The 13,292-nt window shown below is 36.7% G+C and overlaps 1 protein-coding gene across 3 annotated transcripts in view; it reads left to right on the forward strand.

Moving 5' to 3' along the window:
• AKAP11 (A-kinase anchoring protein 11) overlaps positions 1-9,739 on the forward strand; it is a 44,665-nt gene extending 34,926 nt beyond the window's left edge. For all 3 annotated transcript variants that reach the window (XM_074912538.1, XM_074912556.1, XM_074912546.1), the window contains 2 exons: positions 1,125-1,285; positions 5,397-9,739. In XM_074912538.1, coding sequence (XP_074768639.1) covers positions 1,125-1,285; positions 5,397-5,543 — 308 coding nt within the window. In that variant the 3' untranslated portion in view covers positions 5,544-9,739. The remainder of the gene's footprint in view (positions 1-1,124; positions 1,286-5,396) is intronic.
• Positions 9,740-13,292: the final 3,553 nt, after the last annotated feature.

The following is a 13,292-nucleotide window of genomic DNA, read 5'->3' on the forward strand; positions in this document are numbered from 1 at the left end:
CCTAGAAATGTCTGGCTTTTTCTAAGCTGATTGCACCTTGTTCGCCAAGGAATTTGAAACAAAGCCTTGTTATTACCAAATGTCCATCTATTTTATAAAGCAGTGGTAAATTGTCACAATGCTTTCCATCCTCTAAGTGTCACACTTTTTTTTTTTTTTTAATAATTGTTTCTTTTTCCTATTATGATGCTAGATTTTGGGCCTCCTAGACAGATACTCTATTATCCACCAAAAGCACACTTATGTTGACAGTTTCACTATTTCATTTTCTCTCTACCTCCTGGGGGAATCAATTTCATCATGCTTAACTTTGCCAGTTAGGAATAAATACCTTATATACCTCAATTTTCATAAGCTTGATTGGAAGAGTAATGATATTGAGGTAAACTACATGTCAACATATGTTTTTATTGCAAATATATTCCATGTATCTAGAGAGTTAAGTCTAGTAGTCTGGAAGTAGAGACTTAAGAACAACTTGGAGAGCACTACACCCTATGCTTAGTTGGTTCTGAGAGTGTGACAAAGGATTACTGTGATAGCTGGATACAGAAATTCAGCATGGGAACAGAAGATGACAATACTGCAGTTTCTCTGTGTTACTAGTGCAACTACTCTTTCCATACTGTGTTAGTTTTTGGAACTCCTGCTGTAAAGGAAATGTTGGAAAAATGGATAAGTAAAAACAGCGCTATGTTTTGGGAAAACTCAAGAGGCAGCCTGTACAGGAAAGAATTCCGAAATACATACTTTTAAAAAATTTAGTACATGAAGGCATAGCAAAAAATAGCAATTGGAAATGGAAAAGACTGACGGACAATGTGAGAGCCATTGCCATTCAGATTATGAAAGGCTGCGTTAAATTCCTTGTCATTTGAATATACATTAAAGTTTAGATGTCTTTTAATACACAGGTATGATGTATGCAATTATAAATGGGATAAACACTACTTCCTTATGTGAAAGTAAAGAAACACTTCAGACCAGCATGATTTTTTCCTTTTGTATTATCTGTGTGTAATAAATTGAGGTTTTTAAGATAATATGGTCTAAACAGTGAACTACAGAGACTTTTTTGAAATAATTTGAAGCTATAGATTTGATGATTTTATTTTTAATGTTAGGTTTGGAGCAAATACGAAAGATTTTAGTAATAGTGAATATTGATCTGGAACCAAATCTAGTGGACCCCCAGCTCAGAGCAGCACTCCAGTGGCTGGCAGCTTCTGAAATGGAGGTGTCTGATCTTCACTTTCATGACACTGCTACAAGGGAATTTGTCTTTGTAAGTACTTGGGTTTAATGGGTGGTGGGGAAGAATTTGCTTGATTTCCATTTGCTGTAATAACACTATCTACTACTACTTTATTTGTCCCTCAGTAATAATGAGGTAGAGGAAAATCATTATTTAAATCCTGGGAGTTCAAAGTGAAACAGTGTTCAGCCTGTACAGGTACCATACATAAAACAGTATTACTCAAAGCTAAGTAGTTGATAAATTATTTTCCTTATTTTATTCCAAAGAGGATACAATTATGGCATTTTTTTAGTGGAAAATACATCTTTTTCAAGCATGTTTTACTTAGTATTTAATTGTCTATGAATTCAATCTTCCTGAGAACTTAGTCATGCAAATTAATTCCTAACTTAATATGTTCTACTGCAAGTTTTTTCCTAGTGAATGCACGTTTTCTTATCAGAAAGAAGTTTAGTTTCTAATTAAATTTAACTATGTTTTTTATTCTGTAAGCAACTGCAACCAAAGCTATTAAGAAAGAAGGCTCAAAAAGACTGTTCATTTTTAGGTACCTTTATTTTGGTTTCATAGATAAATTTAATATGTGACCAAAGAGCGGAAGTTTAAAGAATTAGGCTGTAGCAATTTGTGTCTTTTAGGGAAGGGTCAAAATTTTGGTGTATGTACTGACCCGAGTATTTCCATCTTCTTATTCCTATAAAATCGTAAAAATTATTCCTTTGTGGCTACACACCAAACTGCACATGGTAATCTGGCATTTATTACATTTGATCTGGTTTTTTTTAATCTTCTACCAAAGAATTGTTTTAACATTACCTGGCTACTGAAAGACTAACTTAATAGATATATATGCATTTTCTCTAATGATGAGGTTGATAGGAATGATAAATTATTACAGATTTTTATTTTGTGACCTGGTAATGTGAAAAAGCATTAATGTGATGCCATTAATATGGTTTTGATAATAAGATCTTGGCAAAAATAACTTAATGCATGTATCAGTATATTAAGGAAGGAAGAGCTTACTCTTGGTTCCAGAATTTAGTATTAAGTCTTCAACTTGGTGCTTTCCAAAGCTCAAATCCCCATTTTGGCAAAAAAGGAGAGTGACTGGGAGGTAGATGTCAGTATGACAAAATAGACTCTCAAACTTAGATGAGTGTGTGCACCTATGGTGCTTAGTTACTGTAGACTTGTTTTAAGAGTGTGAAAGGGACCTAGAGGTCCGTCCAGATCGTCCCTGGGCTGGATTTTCCTGAGAGTGGCTTCTCCCTTTCTAGTCCAGAAAAAGAATGCTAGTTTTGTTTTCCTTTTGCTTGTGTAACTGTGTGGTATATGTATTCGATCTCAAGGGTAGGAAGTCTTGCATTCTTATTTTAAGTAATCCAGAAAATTGGGAAATGTTTATTTGGATAAGTTGGAATATATCCCCTGTGCTCCTTTTCTGGAGGTTGTTAGTTTTGATGTAGAATTGTTTCAGAAATACGTTTTGTTGTACATCAGTTCTGACACTTAGAGTGGGCTTCATGCTTTCATAAACCAGAAGGCAGTTTGAGAATACTTTTCTCCATTTCTGTTTTTATTCATAACTGCTATCTTTAATCCTTATATTCGTTTGTTCCTTCCCTTTTATGGTTTATAAGTGTCTTAACATGAAGAAGAAAGCACTTTTTCTGTTCTCATATGTCTGGCCCAGAATTTGTTGAAGTTCTTTGGATGTGAATGAGTGGGGCTTAGTGAATTCTGACCCTGTCATTCTGGGTCATTCTGACCCTGTGAGTTGTTGTTGCCATCTTTTGAAGTTCTATCCATCTATTTTGTGCTTTTTATATGTGAATTACAGTGTTGCAAATAGGCAGAATAGTGGTAGGACCCACAAGTGTTAATAGTAACTTGTGTGTATGTGTGAGAGACCTGTGTCTTACACTGCAACGTAACAATGTAAGACAAAGAATGGATGGCAGGTGCCTTTAAAAAAAAAAATAATTCTGCAAGTCTCCCATTCTTTGGCCAGCTCTGACTTATTTCAGATTTCAGAGTTGTGATGCTACTATCTGAGCCAATGCCTGAAAACACACAGGGAAGATGTTAGCTGGCTGTGTATCTGAACACCACTCTAGCTGCCTCAATAAGAGAATATACTGTGAAGAGCACTTTGCAAAATAGCAGTGTCTATTATGTATGCACTTCTAAAATATTACAGTGTTTTTCTACTTGACACTTCAGTCATGGATTGATACTGAGTTGACACCTAAAGATAAAACGTAAGACCTTCAGGCAGGCAGTAGTCATGCAGTCCTGAAAATGTTACAATAGTTAATTGAGTCACTTAGTTTTATAGATTAATTTTTAGTTCTCCAAAGGCATTTATGCTAAAATGAATTGAAATACTGTTCCCCCCCTCCCCGGGGGCAGGGAAGGATTACCTGTTTTTTATTCCATCCCATTTCCCAACTGGAATAATCTCTACCCCAAACTGAGGTTTTGTTCTGTCACTTGTAAAGCCAGACAAGCACCTCTAGAGGGCACTGCAGCCCAGCAGAAAACTAAACTGACCTCTGTATACAGGTCTTTTACCAGCTATGGGGTTTGATCATCTCATAGGGTGCTTTGGTAAGTTACCTCATTTACATGGAGAATGAACCTGGACTTTAGATCACATCGAAAAGAGTAATTTTCACTATAAGCGGTTGGTGGGTTCTGGAAGGGAGGAAAGGCTTGTGTTAGCTGATCCCAGCAGGATAATGATGCGATGTGGCTGTATAAAAGACAAAAACACTTCCACCATGTGTCAGGCCAGGTATTACTTGCTGCAACTGGGCATGAACTTTTACTTAAGGATACATGTTATGCTCAGCAAGGCAGAAGAAGTTAAGTATGAAACTAAATACGTTTGTTAGGAGCTAGAACAAGAAACTAGTAAATTAGAATAGATCTTGACTTCTTTGAGAAGCCTGACAGCATGGATATTCAAGTGCCTGGATTAAAAACCCAAATATATTCAGTTTTGAATCAGACCTTTTCTAGCTGTTTTAGGATTCCTGGTGTCTATTTTGAGTAAATTCCAATATTTCATTTCTCTGACAGTAAGAAACAGATCAGTCAGCTAAAGAAACAGTGGGACTGAACTTTGAACTCTAAATTGGAGAGATTAATGAAGCCAGGTGCCAGCTCTGTCATCTTGCCATGGTATCTTTAATAGAGTCTCATATTGCAATCTGACAGGTCTCATAGAAGAAACATTACAAATTTTTAGTTTTATAGCTGTGGAAGATATTTTGCTGAATGCTGTTAATGACTTTTTTAAAAACAATATATAGAATATCATGGTAGGGACTCTAGAACAAGTGTATAAATTGTGTTTCCTAAATGCAGCATAGACAGTTAGCCAGAAGGCTACAGAGAGTAAAGTTTGTTTGTGTGGGTGTTGGTTTTTGTTGTGTTGGTTTCTTTTTGTTTTTTTTTTTAAATTAAAAGATTTTTTTTACTTCTGGGCAAACTGGCAAATTCATCCTTGTCTTAGGGTAGTCTTTCTTCTATATATAGCTGAGCTTGACACATAAGCAAAGGAAGAATTTTTGCTTGGACCCTGGGCAAAAAAAATGTTTTCAGCTGCACTGATCTCTACCCAAGTGGTAGTTTAACTTAACCCTCACCTTTTCCTCTTCCCCAAGATGTTATAATTTCCCAACTCTGAAGACACTGTTTTCATTGAGGGTAGCATCCGTGCCACCCAAACCACACTATATGTTGTGAAAGGAAAATCCACATCCTTTTATTAAGACTGAGTTTTGTCTTTTTATATGTGCATTATTGGTATGGGAGGGGTGGCAAATGTTTTAATCTTGTGTTCAGAATTTCCTGTTTTCTGCAGTCTTGATGAACCACAGCCCTCATACCTGTGGCACCACATCATTTGAAAATGTCACTGCCTCCAGAAGAGAACTTTGTGAAAACTGCCCTAAAGAAAAGTGCATGATTCTTGCGGAAGTTTTTGTTTTTATAGATGTGGGAATAATGATTAACTCATTAGAACTGATCTCTTATGAGCTCGTGTTTCAAGAATAACTTTTGTAACTGTTAATCAGGATGTACCAGTCAAAATATTTTGTTCTGTGTTCCCCTGTCTCCCCTTTAGCTTTCCAGAAGACTGCGAGAAAGAGATTGGAAAGTCGGAGATCTCTTGCAAGCAGTGCTGAAATACTGTGAAATGATAGAGAAAGCGACTGATGGAGAGCCAGTTCTAAATAAGTCTTTGGTTGGTTGGCTTCTGGAAAATGTCTGAACAATCCAAAGATGCAACACACTTCACTTCATTCCTCTTTTGAAAGGAGATAGAAACAGAGATAGAACACAGTTATGTAAAGTAAAATTCAACCAATGAATGTTCAAGCAATTGTCAGCATTTAAAAGACTTTGAGATGAAAGTCAAAATAGCTGTGCTGTGCTTTGTGATACTGTGCACATAGTGTGTTTATTCAGTCCATAATAGGTATTGTCCACCCATGCATAACTTGTATTTACTGCTGTGTTCAGACCATGGAAATATTTATGAAACAATCCCTTGTGTATGGTAGTAGTTCAGAGGAGATGGTCTCAGGCATGTTATTCAGGATTCCTGCTGTGCCAGGATGGCTCTTTTTCCCACTTGTTTGTATGCTGTATTCACAGTGGGACTAAGAGCAGTGATGTTCTGCAAAAACCTGTTCCCGAAATCCCTTGCTGCAGACAATGGAAAAGATTACTGACATTGGCCAGGTGTTATGTGCCCAAGGGCACCATTGCCAGGAGGAAAATTGTGACCTGCCTGAGCAGCCCCATAATGCAGTCCAGCTTCATAGCCACCTTTATCAAGTTTAATTTTATGTCAAAATGTGAGAGTCTGCTCTGAAATTGTTAAGGTGCAAATACGTGTTCCCTTTTGTTGACTACTATAGATAGAGATGGTAACTTTTGGTAGAAGGGCAGAGTGGGTAGCTGAGCATCATTTCATACGTAACTCTTCAGCAAGGTTTCCTGAAGCTTGCCAATCAAGTTTAAATTACTAAAATTCTTACTGAAGCTTTTTCTATGGAGATACTTCTATGACATTAATTCTGTGTCGAAGAATTTGTATGTTAGTCTGTCACACAGATGTGTTAGAAGTAGCGAATAGAAACTTTGTTTGAGGATGTTGGCCATCTTTTTGACTTGTCTAATTCTTTAGATCTTTGCCTCCATATATAAATTTTCTTTTCAATAATAAAGAGAATTTTTTACTCAGTGAGCACTTAAGCGTTTAGCAAAGAAAGCTAATTAAAACATAAAGGGGAAATTTCTTGCAAATTGATTTTTCATTTTTCTTAACTACCTTCACTGAATTTTTTTTAAAGGCACTTTTGGGTCTTTTTAGCAGTCTGATCAGGTTTCTCACCAGTGATGCTGACTTGCCTTTCTGTCTGAAGGGAAATCTGGACCTTTACATATCCTGTGGCTTGAAAATGCTTTTTGGGTTTTGTTTTTTCACACATCCTTTGAGAGAAAAAGGCACGTGCTGGTAATTATAAGGTTGCCACCTCAAAACTCATATCATTTGCAAGAGAATCGTGGAGTCTTACTTGTTTTGGAGGAACAAAATAATCTTAATAGCTTTTTTTCATAGAAAAACTGTACTGTTGATATGGTGTGCAAGTTTTTGATCCCAAACAGAGAGGTGAAGTCTCTAAATCTGTCAATTAATTTTAATGGCGTATGTACAGTTCTGATTTCCCCTACCTCCTGTATTACTGATGTGTCACACTGGTGAACTCAAGAGCACTCTCCTTGCAGTGTCTTTATGTTTCAGGAAGTTGTTCCACTGGTCTTTTTACAGAGACCTGATTTGGTTTAGTCCTCATTTGCCATCTGTATTTCTGCCTTAGATCTCACAAAGTTTACCTTTCTCACAGAGTTCAAGACTTTTAATGTTTTTGTATATGCACATATGTGAGATCTCACCAGTATGAACTTATAATGTAAATTCTTACCGCTAACTTAAAATTCTATTATGCCCATAGTTTATTACCTCACTTCATACATCATTTCACGGAATGAAAGATCTATGTATGCCATGTGACAGAAAGATCAAAAACCATTACAAGGTCTTTTGTCTTGTTACAGGTAATATAATGCAAAGCATCAGGAATTGTTTTTCTGTAGAGCCCAGAGTGGCACGGGGGAAAGTTATCTTAATTCCTGTATTTGGAAGATAGAGCTAGTGACAAATATTTTTTAAGAGTTGTACAAAAGTTGTCTGGATTTTTTTTTCCTCCCCCAACCTCCATATTCCTTTCTTCCTTTTTTATAAGGTTAACTTTTGACATTGTTTCAGACAAAAATTTGAAACTATTCTCTGGCTGTAACATCTTCCCTTTAAAACAGCAATAATGTACAAATTTACCTATAAAATTGAAATGACAAGAAAATACAGTATAAAACCAGTGCCTCAGGACTAAATTTTGCTCTGGGGTTTGGACCCTTGCATTCTCAACAAGTGGAATTTTATGACATGAGAATACAAAACCAAATTGAGTAAGATATTGAAGGCATTGTAAATGTATAAAAGCAGTTGAAAAAAACCAACAAAACAACACCCCAGGAGCTGCCCTTTTTTAACTGATTTATTAAGTATGTTGAATTTTATAGAGTTGGTGAACTGGTTTTCCGTTTTAATTAATTTTCTGGAGAAAGGCAGAAGATTGTGTGGTTCCCAAAGCTTACAGTTAAGCAGACAATAGTTGCACTAAAAATTATTTTAATAAATGGAATCTTGTTTTCAGACTAGATCATATATATTACATAACTACTGGTTAGTGTTCTGTTGAGGAAGAGATTGATTTATTAGCCTCTGAGGAAAGTAGCATAGTTTCCAAATTGTACATGAGAAAAATATGTTATAAAATATTTAATTTTTAGTTAAACAAAAAACCCCAATTTTCTACACATTGTTTTAAATTTTTTCTGGATGACTTGACTTTTCTCCTTGGGTATCAAAATTGGGAAGGCGTTAAACTAGCCTGGCAAAATTATTGTAATTTAATAATTTTAACAGTCTTTGGGAAACCTTACTCTGATTGTATTGTAACTGGTGCTGTCTGCCATATTAGTGAGAAAGCTGTTCTTTGCTAATGCAAGTCTTAAATTATGCTATTATTTGGTTTATTTAAAACTCCTGACCACAGATACAGAAGTCTAAATGGAAACTGTAAAAACATGAAGGGCCACATTTTGGTCCATTTAAACCAGACAACTCTACTTTATAAACAGGCATAATAAAGTAGAGGTGGTTTCATCTTGCATTTTTTCTATATGGGAAACCTGATTTGGTAATTTAATTTTTAAGTTGAAGAAAATATATAAGATGCTATTATTGTTCCAAAAGACACCCTGTCTCAAACATTTCATAAATCTATTCAGTGTTCTGAAAAATGTGTTCAGATGTTTTGTAAGATACTGTAGAAAAAGCACTTTGAAAATAGTCCCTCTATAAATTAACAATTAAAAGTGGCCATATTTAAAACAAGTTTAAACATTCAGAACGGGATGCATAAATAATACAGAAGTATGTACAAAGCCTTAAAATAAAAACCAAACAAAACTCAAACCCATATGCTAAAATTAAAGAGGACTTGCTGTCTCAAAATAAGGATGTGAAACAGTAGCTAAGACCATATACTTGAATGCAATTTGTGTAGTATCTTTGTTCTTGACTTTTAAAAGATTATGTAAGCTTTTTAAAAAAAAACACAAATAAAAACCAAAAACCCAGCAACCCACATTCCGAGACTAATTAGGTCTCTCAAAAATGGTATCAGATTTTAAACGTTACATTTTCTAATGTAACTTTGTCTGGGACCTTTTCTATAAAGAGCCACGTTTTGTTGGAGATGGGATCACTAGTAAGTAGTAAACACCAGCGCAAAACCCCGTAGTTTTACACAGTTGATTTGCAAAGAAAAACACAAGGTTCAGGAACAGATTCAGAATTTAGTGTAAGAATTTTGGCTTTTCAGCAAGAGCCACTACTGTTGAGCATTTACTGTACTTGAGCTCTGAAGAGGCAAGTACAGAGCCCAGCCACTGTAGTCACTTTATTTTGTACCATCTTTGTACATTCCTGTTGTATAGCTGGAGTTGTAGTTTTAGAGGGCCTTTGTTCTGTTGTAATGTCTGAATAGTATTTAATACTAAAATTTATTATATTTTGCTGGAACTGCTGCTTATTTGTGCAGTGTTACAGTAATTCACAGCCCAGTTAGTGATGCAATTGTATACCAAAAGCAGTTTGAATAACTATAAATGTTTATGTAACTGTACTCAACGAATATGAAGGTCTTGTACTGTATAATGGTGATGAGTTTTGCCATTTTAGTAATTTAACTATATTCGGTTTTCAGATTATGAACTCCAGGTTGCACTAAATTTGTCCTTGTTTTAGCAGTGGCTTAAAATAAAACACATTTCACTGGCTTTGAGAGCGCTGTCATTTCTTGTAAATTCATGGAATATTATTTTTCTTTTAACGCAGCTAAGATTGGTCTTGGTCAGTGGTTGTGTGAAGGTGCTTGAACAATGGTATAGTATATAGTGCATCAGTAGATGGCATACTTCTGACAGAATTAAACTGGTGTCCAGGAAGAATTCAAGAACAGTGTTTTACCGTATGGATGGAAAGATAAACCCGTAGTTGCAGTTATGTGAAGTAAAGTATTGCATGGATTCTGTGAGGAGAGACTGAGCAAGAAATCTGCTCTAATATCTCAACACAAGTAGGATGTGATAACCAGTCTACTTCAGTGTTGTCTTGCCTGGAAACTAGGTTAGAGAGGTTGGCATGATGGTTCCGCGTGGACTGAGGTTGGTCTCTGGCACACCGTGCAGTATTTGGGGAATCGGCGTAAAAGCCAGCTTTAGAGTCTTCTGGACAATTGTAAGAATATACTGCTAATGACATTGTTGTAAGAAACATGAAGTTTTATAGGCTTATTCACAATCCTCAAGTGTTTTGGTATCACGAAATCTACCAAATAGCATATTGTCAAGTACCCCAAAATAGTAATGCTGAGCAGACATGTGCACAGATACAATTTCTAAGATTTAAGACATACTGCCATTGCAAATAACTGTCTTAATGTTTTTTGATGTATATGTTGTGAATCTACTAATCTCAGCTGCGTTTCATTTCAAGAACTAGGAAATTTTTGCTGAAGTTACTTTTAAACCAGTAAACATGTGCAGCAGCTATCCTTGGGTCTTTATTTTTCAGTGGTTGTTTAAAGGATGTTTCTGTAGTATTTGAGATTACTTCCAAAAGGAGCATTCTTTTGTTTCATTACCATATCTGTTTCAAAGACTTTTCTGTTTGGATAGTGCCTCACGTTCAATCATGTAGAAAATGCATGTTAACTGAACCAAGTAAACATTTAACTTATTCTTAAAATATTGTACAGACAAAAAAGACGGGTGGTGAGTTTGGGAACAAAAAAAATTAAAAAAAAAAAAAAATTTTGTGAAGGGAAAGAAGAGGATATTCATGTGGAAGCTTTGTCTGAACTTTTTTCTTCCTGCCTGGACTTTATTTTTCTTTCTTTCAGCAGTCTGGTTCTGGCTGGCTTTATTCAACCACAGAACAGTATCCATGCACTTTGTTTAACCTTGGTGTATTAAATTGAGAGTTAAGTCTCCAGCTATCCCGTAGGGTTCGCCCGGCATGAATGCTACTGTAGCTCCTGCTGCCGTTGCTTGGACCTTCCTCTCGCTCCATAGCCTGAGCTTTTGGTGTGACTGAATTCCATGCTGGTTACTGCCCCAAGCCTCTGATTGGAAGGTGGCTATGGAAAGTGAGTCATGCCAAGGCTGAAGAAATGTACCCAGAGCACTAACCTTACTGGTTATTGAGCACCATATTAATCAAATGCTGTCTCTTCCCCTGCTGTTAAGGCAAACCACAAAGCGTGTGACTGCTTGGGGCAAGGCAACTAACCATGAGAAGCATGAGACCATGTCTGTGGTCAAGGTACTGGCTATCTAGTCCATGACCACACAACACCTTTCCACAGGAATTGTGAAAACTGAAGTTGGGGCCTTTATGTAGGCAAAATATATAGTCTGTCTTGCCTTTGTTCCTCCAGAAGTTGCTGCTGCTTCTAGGACTGTGAAGGAGCTTTGTGTGTGTGTATTTGATGTTTTTTGTTTGGTCTTTGTTTTTAATTAAGAATGGACAAAGGAGAATACTTGTACGAGTCAGCTGACTTGGTTTCCTGAAGTTCCAGGGCTTCAGCCAGGAACAAGACAAATACTGAGACAAGAGATTGTGTGATAATGTGGTAATTTTTTCTGCCATCTGTCCCTGTATCCCACTTACTGCCAATCTCTTATTTTGCAGTCTCCACCTTGTATAACTTCTAAGTCTCCTCCTACATTTTCCTTGTGGCTGTTTCTGGTTTCTACTTTTTTTCTGACCCTTGTCCAGTCTTGTAGTGTGGCTGTCATCTTCTGCTTCTTTCTTGACCCTACTCTGTTGTCCTGATGTGACTTCTGGCCTTCTTATTCTTGGCTGTCGGAAGTGGTTAGAAACCAGCAAGGGGAGTCTTCTTAGCTGGGAGGCTACGGAATAAGGCTTGCCTACCAGAAATCATCAAGCAGTGAAGAAGAGCTAAACTTGCTTTTGGCTGAGTTTTTCACTCCTGTAGGAAAGTAATCTGTGGTTGCTTTGGTTTGGAACCCAACTTATTGCTTGCAAAACCCTGAGATTTTATGCTGATCTGAAAGTAATTTTTAAGCTGATACTGAAGTATAATGTAACTCTAACATACTAGGTTATTCATGCAGATGTGTATTCAGTGTGCTGCATAACAGCAGCTTCCAGACACAGACAGGGCAAAACTCATTCCTTTTGAAAGCTGGCAAAATCCCAGCTGTCTCACCCACTTACATCAGGTCTCACTTTAGATAGATAGTAACCTTTAAGAAGAAACAGTCAATGTCTCTGTTTCTGAGAAGAACGTGTTTTTATAGTTATTGCCCTGTATTATTGTGCTCTGATCAGATCTTGCAGCTGGATTGATTAACCACATAAAATCAGACATACTATTCATGCTGCTACAAAAATGCTAACGTGGTACGAACAGAAATAACAACAAAGAACCATCTCCTCATGCTGGAAGTCGTAGATCCTGTTTCTCTAGGAAACTGGAATATGACTCTGGAAACCAAACTCTGAAAAAAGCTGATCAGAAGGTAGTTGTTTAGAGAAATTATGTCAAGAGAAATGGCAGTGCTCAGCTGTCCTGTTGAACAGAACTCTTTACAGTATGTTATGCAGTATGTATCAGAGAAGAGTTAGAGTTCACAGCTAAATCTGATGGGGTTAAAAGGCACTGGCCATGAGAGAGGTCCCAGGCTAACTGCTGCAGGACTGTGAGATGGTTAGCTAATACTTCTGTGGCAACAGATCATACACATTTTTCATCCTGTTATCTTAAGAGGTTTGGAATTTGGCTTATGTCCTAATTTAATGCAGTAAACTGCGACATGAAGATCATATCTTCAGAGTGGTCAGAGTCATCAAAGGGTTAAGCCTGAGACATCCTGACAAGCTGAGTACATGCTGGCATCTTCAACAAAACCTCTTTTCCTGTGACTGCCTGAGAAAATAGAGGTGGGTGTTGGAAATTCCCCAAGGAGTCTGGAGGGCCCTCATCTGTATGATCAAAGTGCTTTTGAGAGGCTCCTAGAGACATGGTTTCAGAGAAGGAGTAATAGTAATTTTTGTTTAAAATTATTTTGTCAGATTTTTTTCTTCAAGTGTTGGAATGCCACTGCTTGTGGTATATGCCCAGCTTGTGTTTAAAATTTGACTTATTATATTTCTCTGTGTATTAGTTTGCCACAAATGTTAAGAGAAAATTTAGGTACATAAAGAAGCCATGTTTGCTGTAGTCACACAAATTACACTGTATGAGTGGCTTAGATTCATTAGGGAAATAACCATTAATCTGAATACACGTCAGCAATG

The sequence above is a fragment of the Athene noctua genome, chromosome 1 (genome assembly GCF_965140245.1).
Source record: "Athene noctua chromosome 1, bAthNoc1.hap1.1, whole genome shotgun sequence".
NCBI classification, from domain to species: Eukaryota; Metazoa; Chordata; class Aves; order Strigiformes; family Strigidae; genus Athene; species Athene noctua.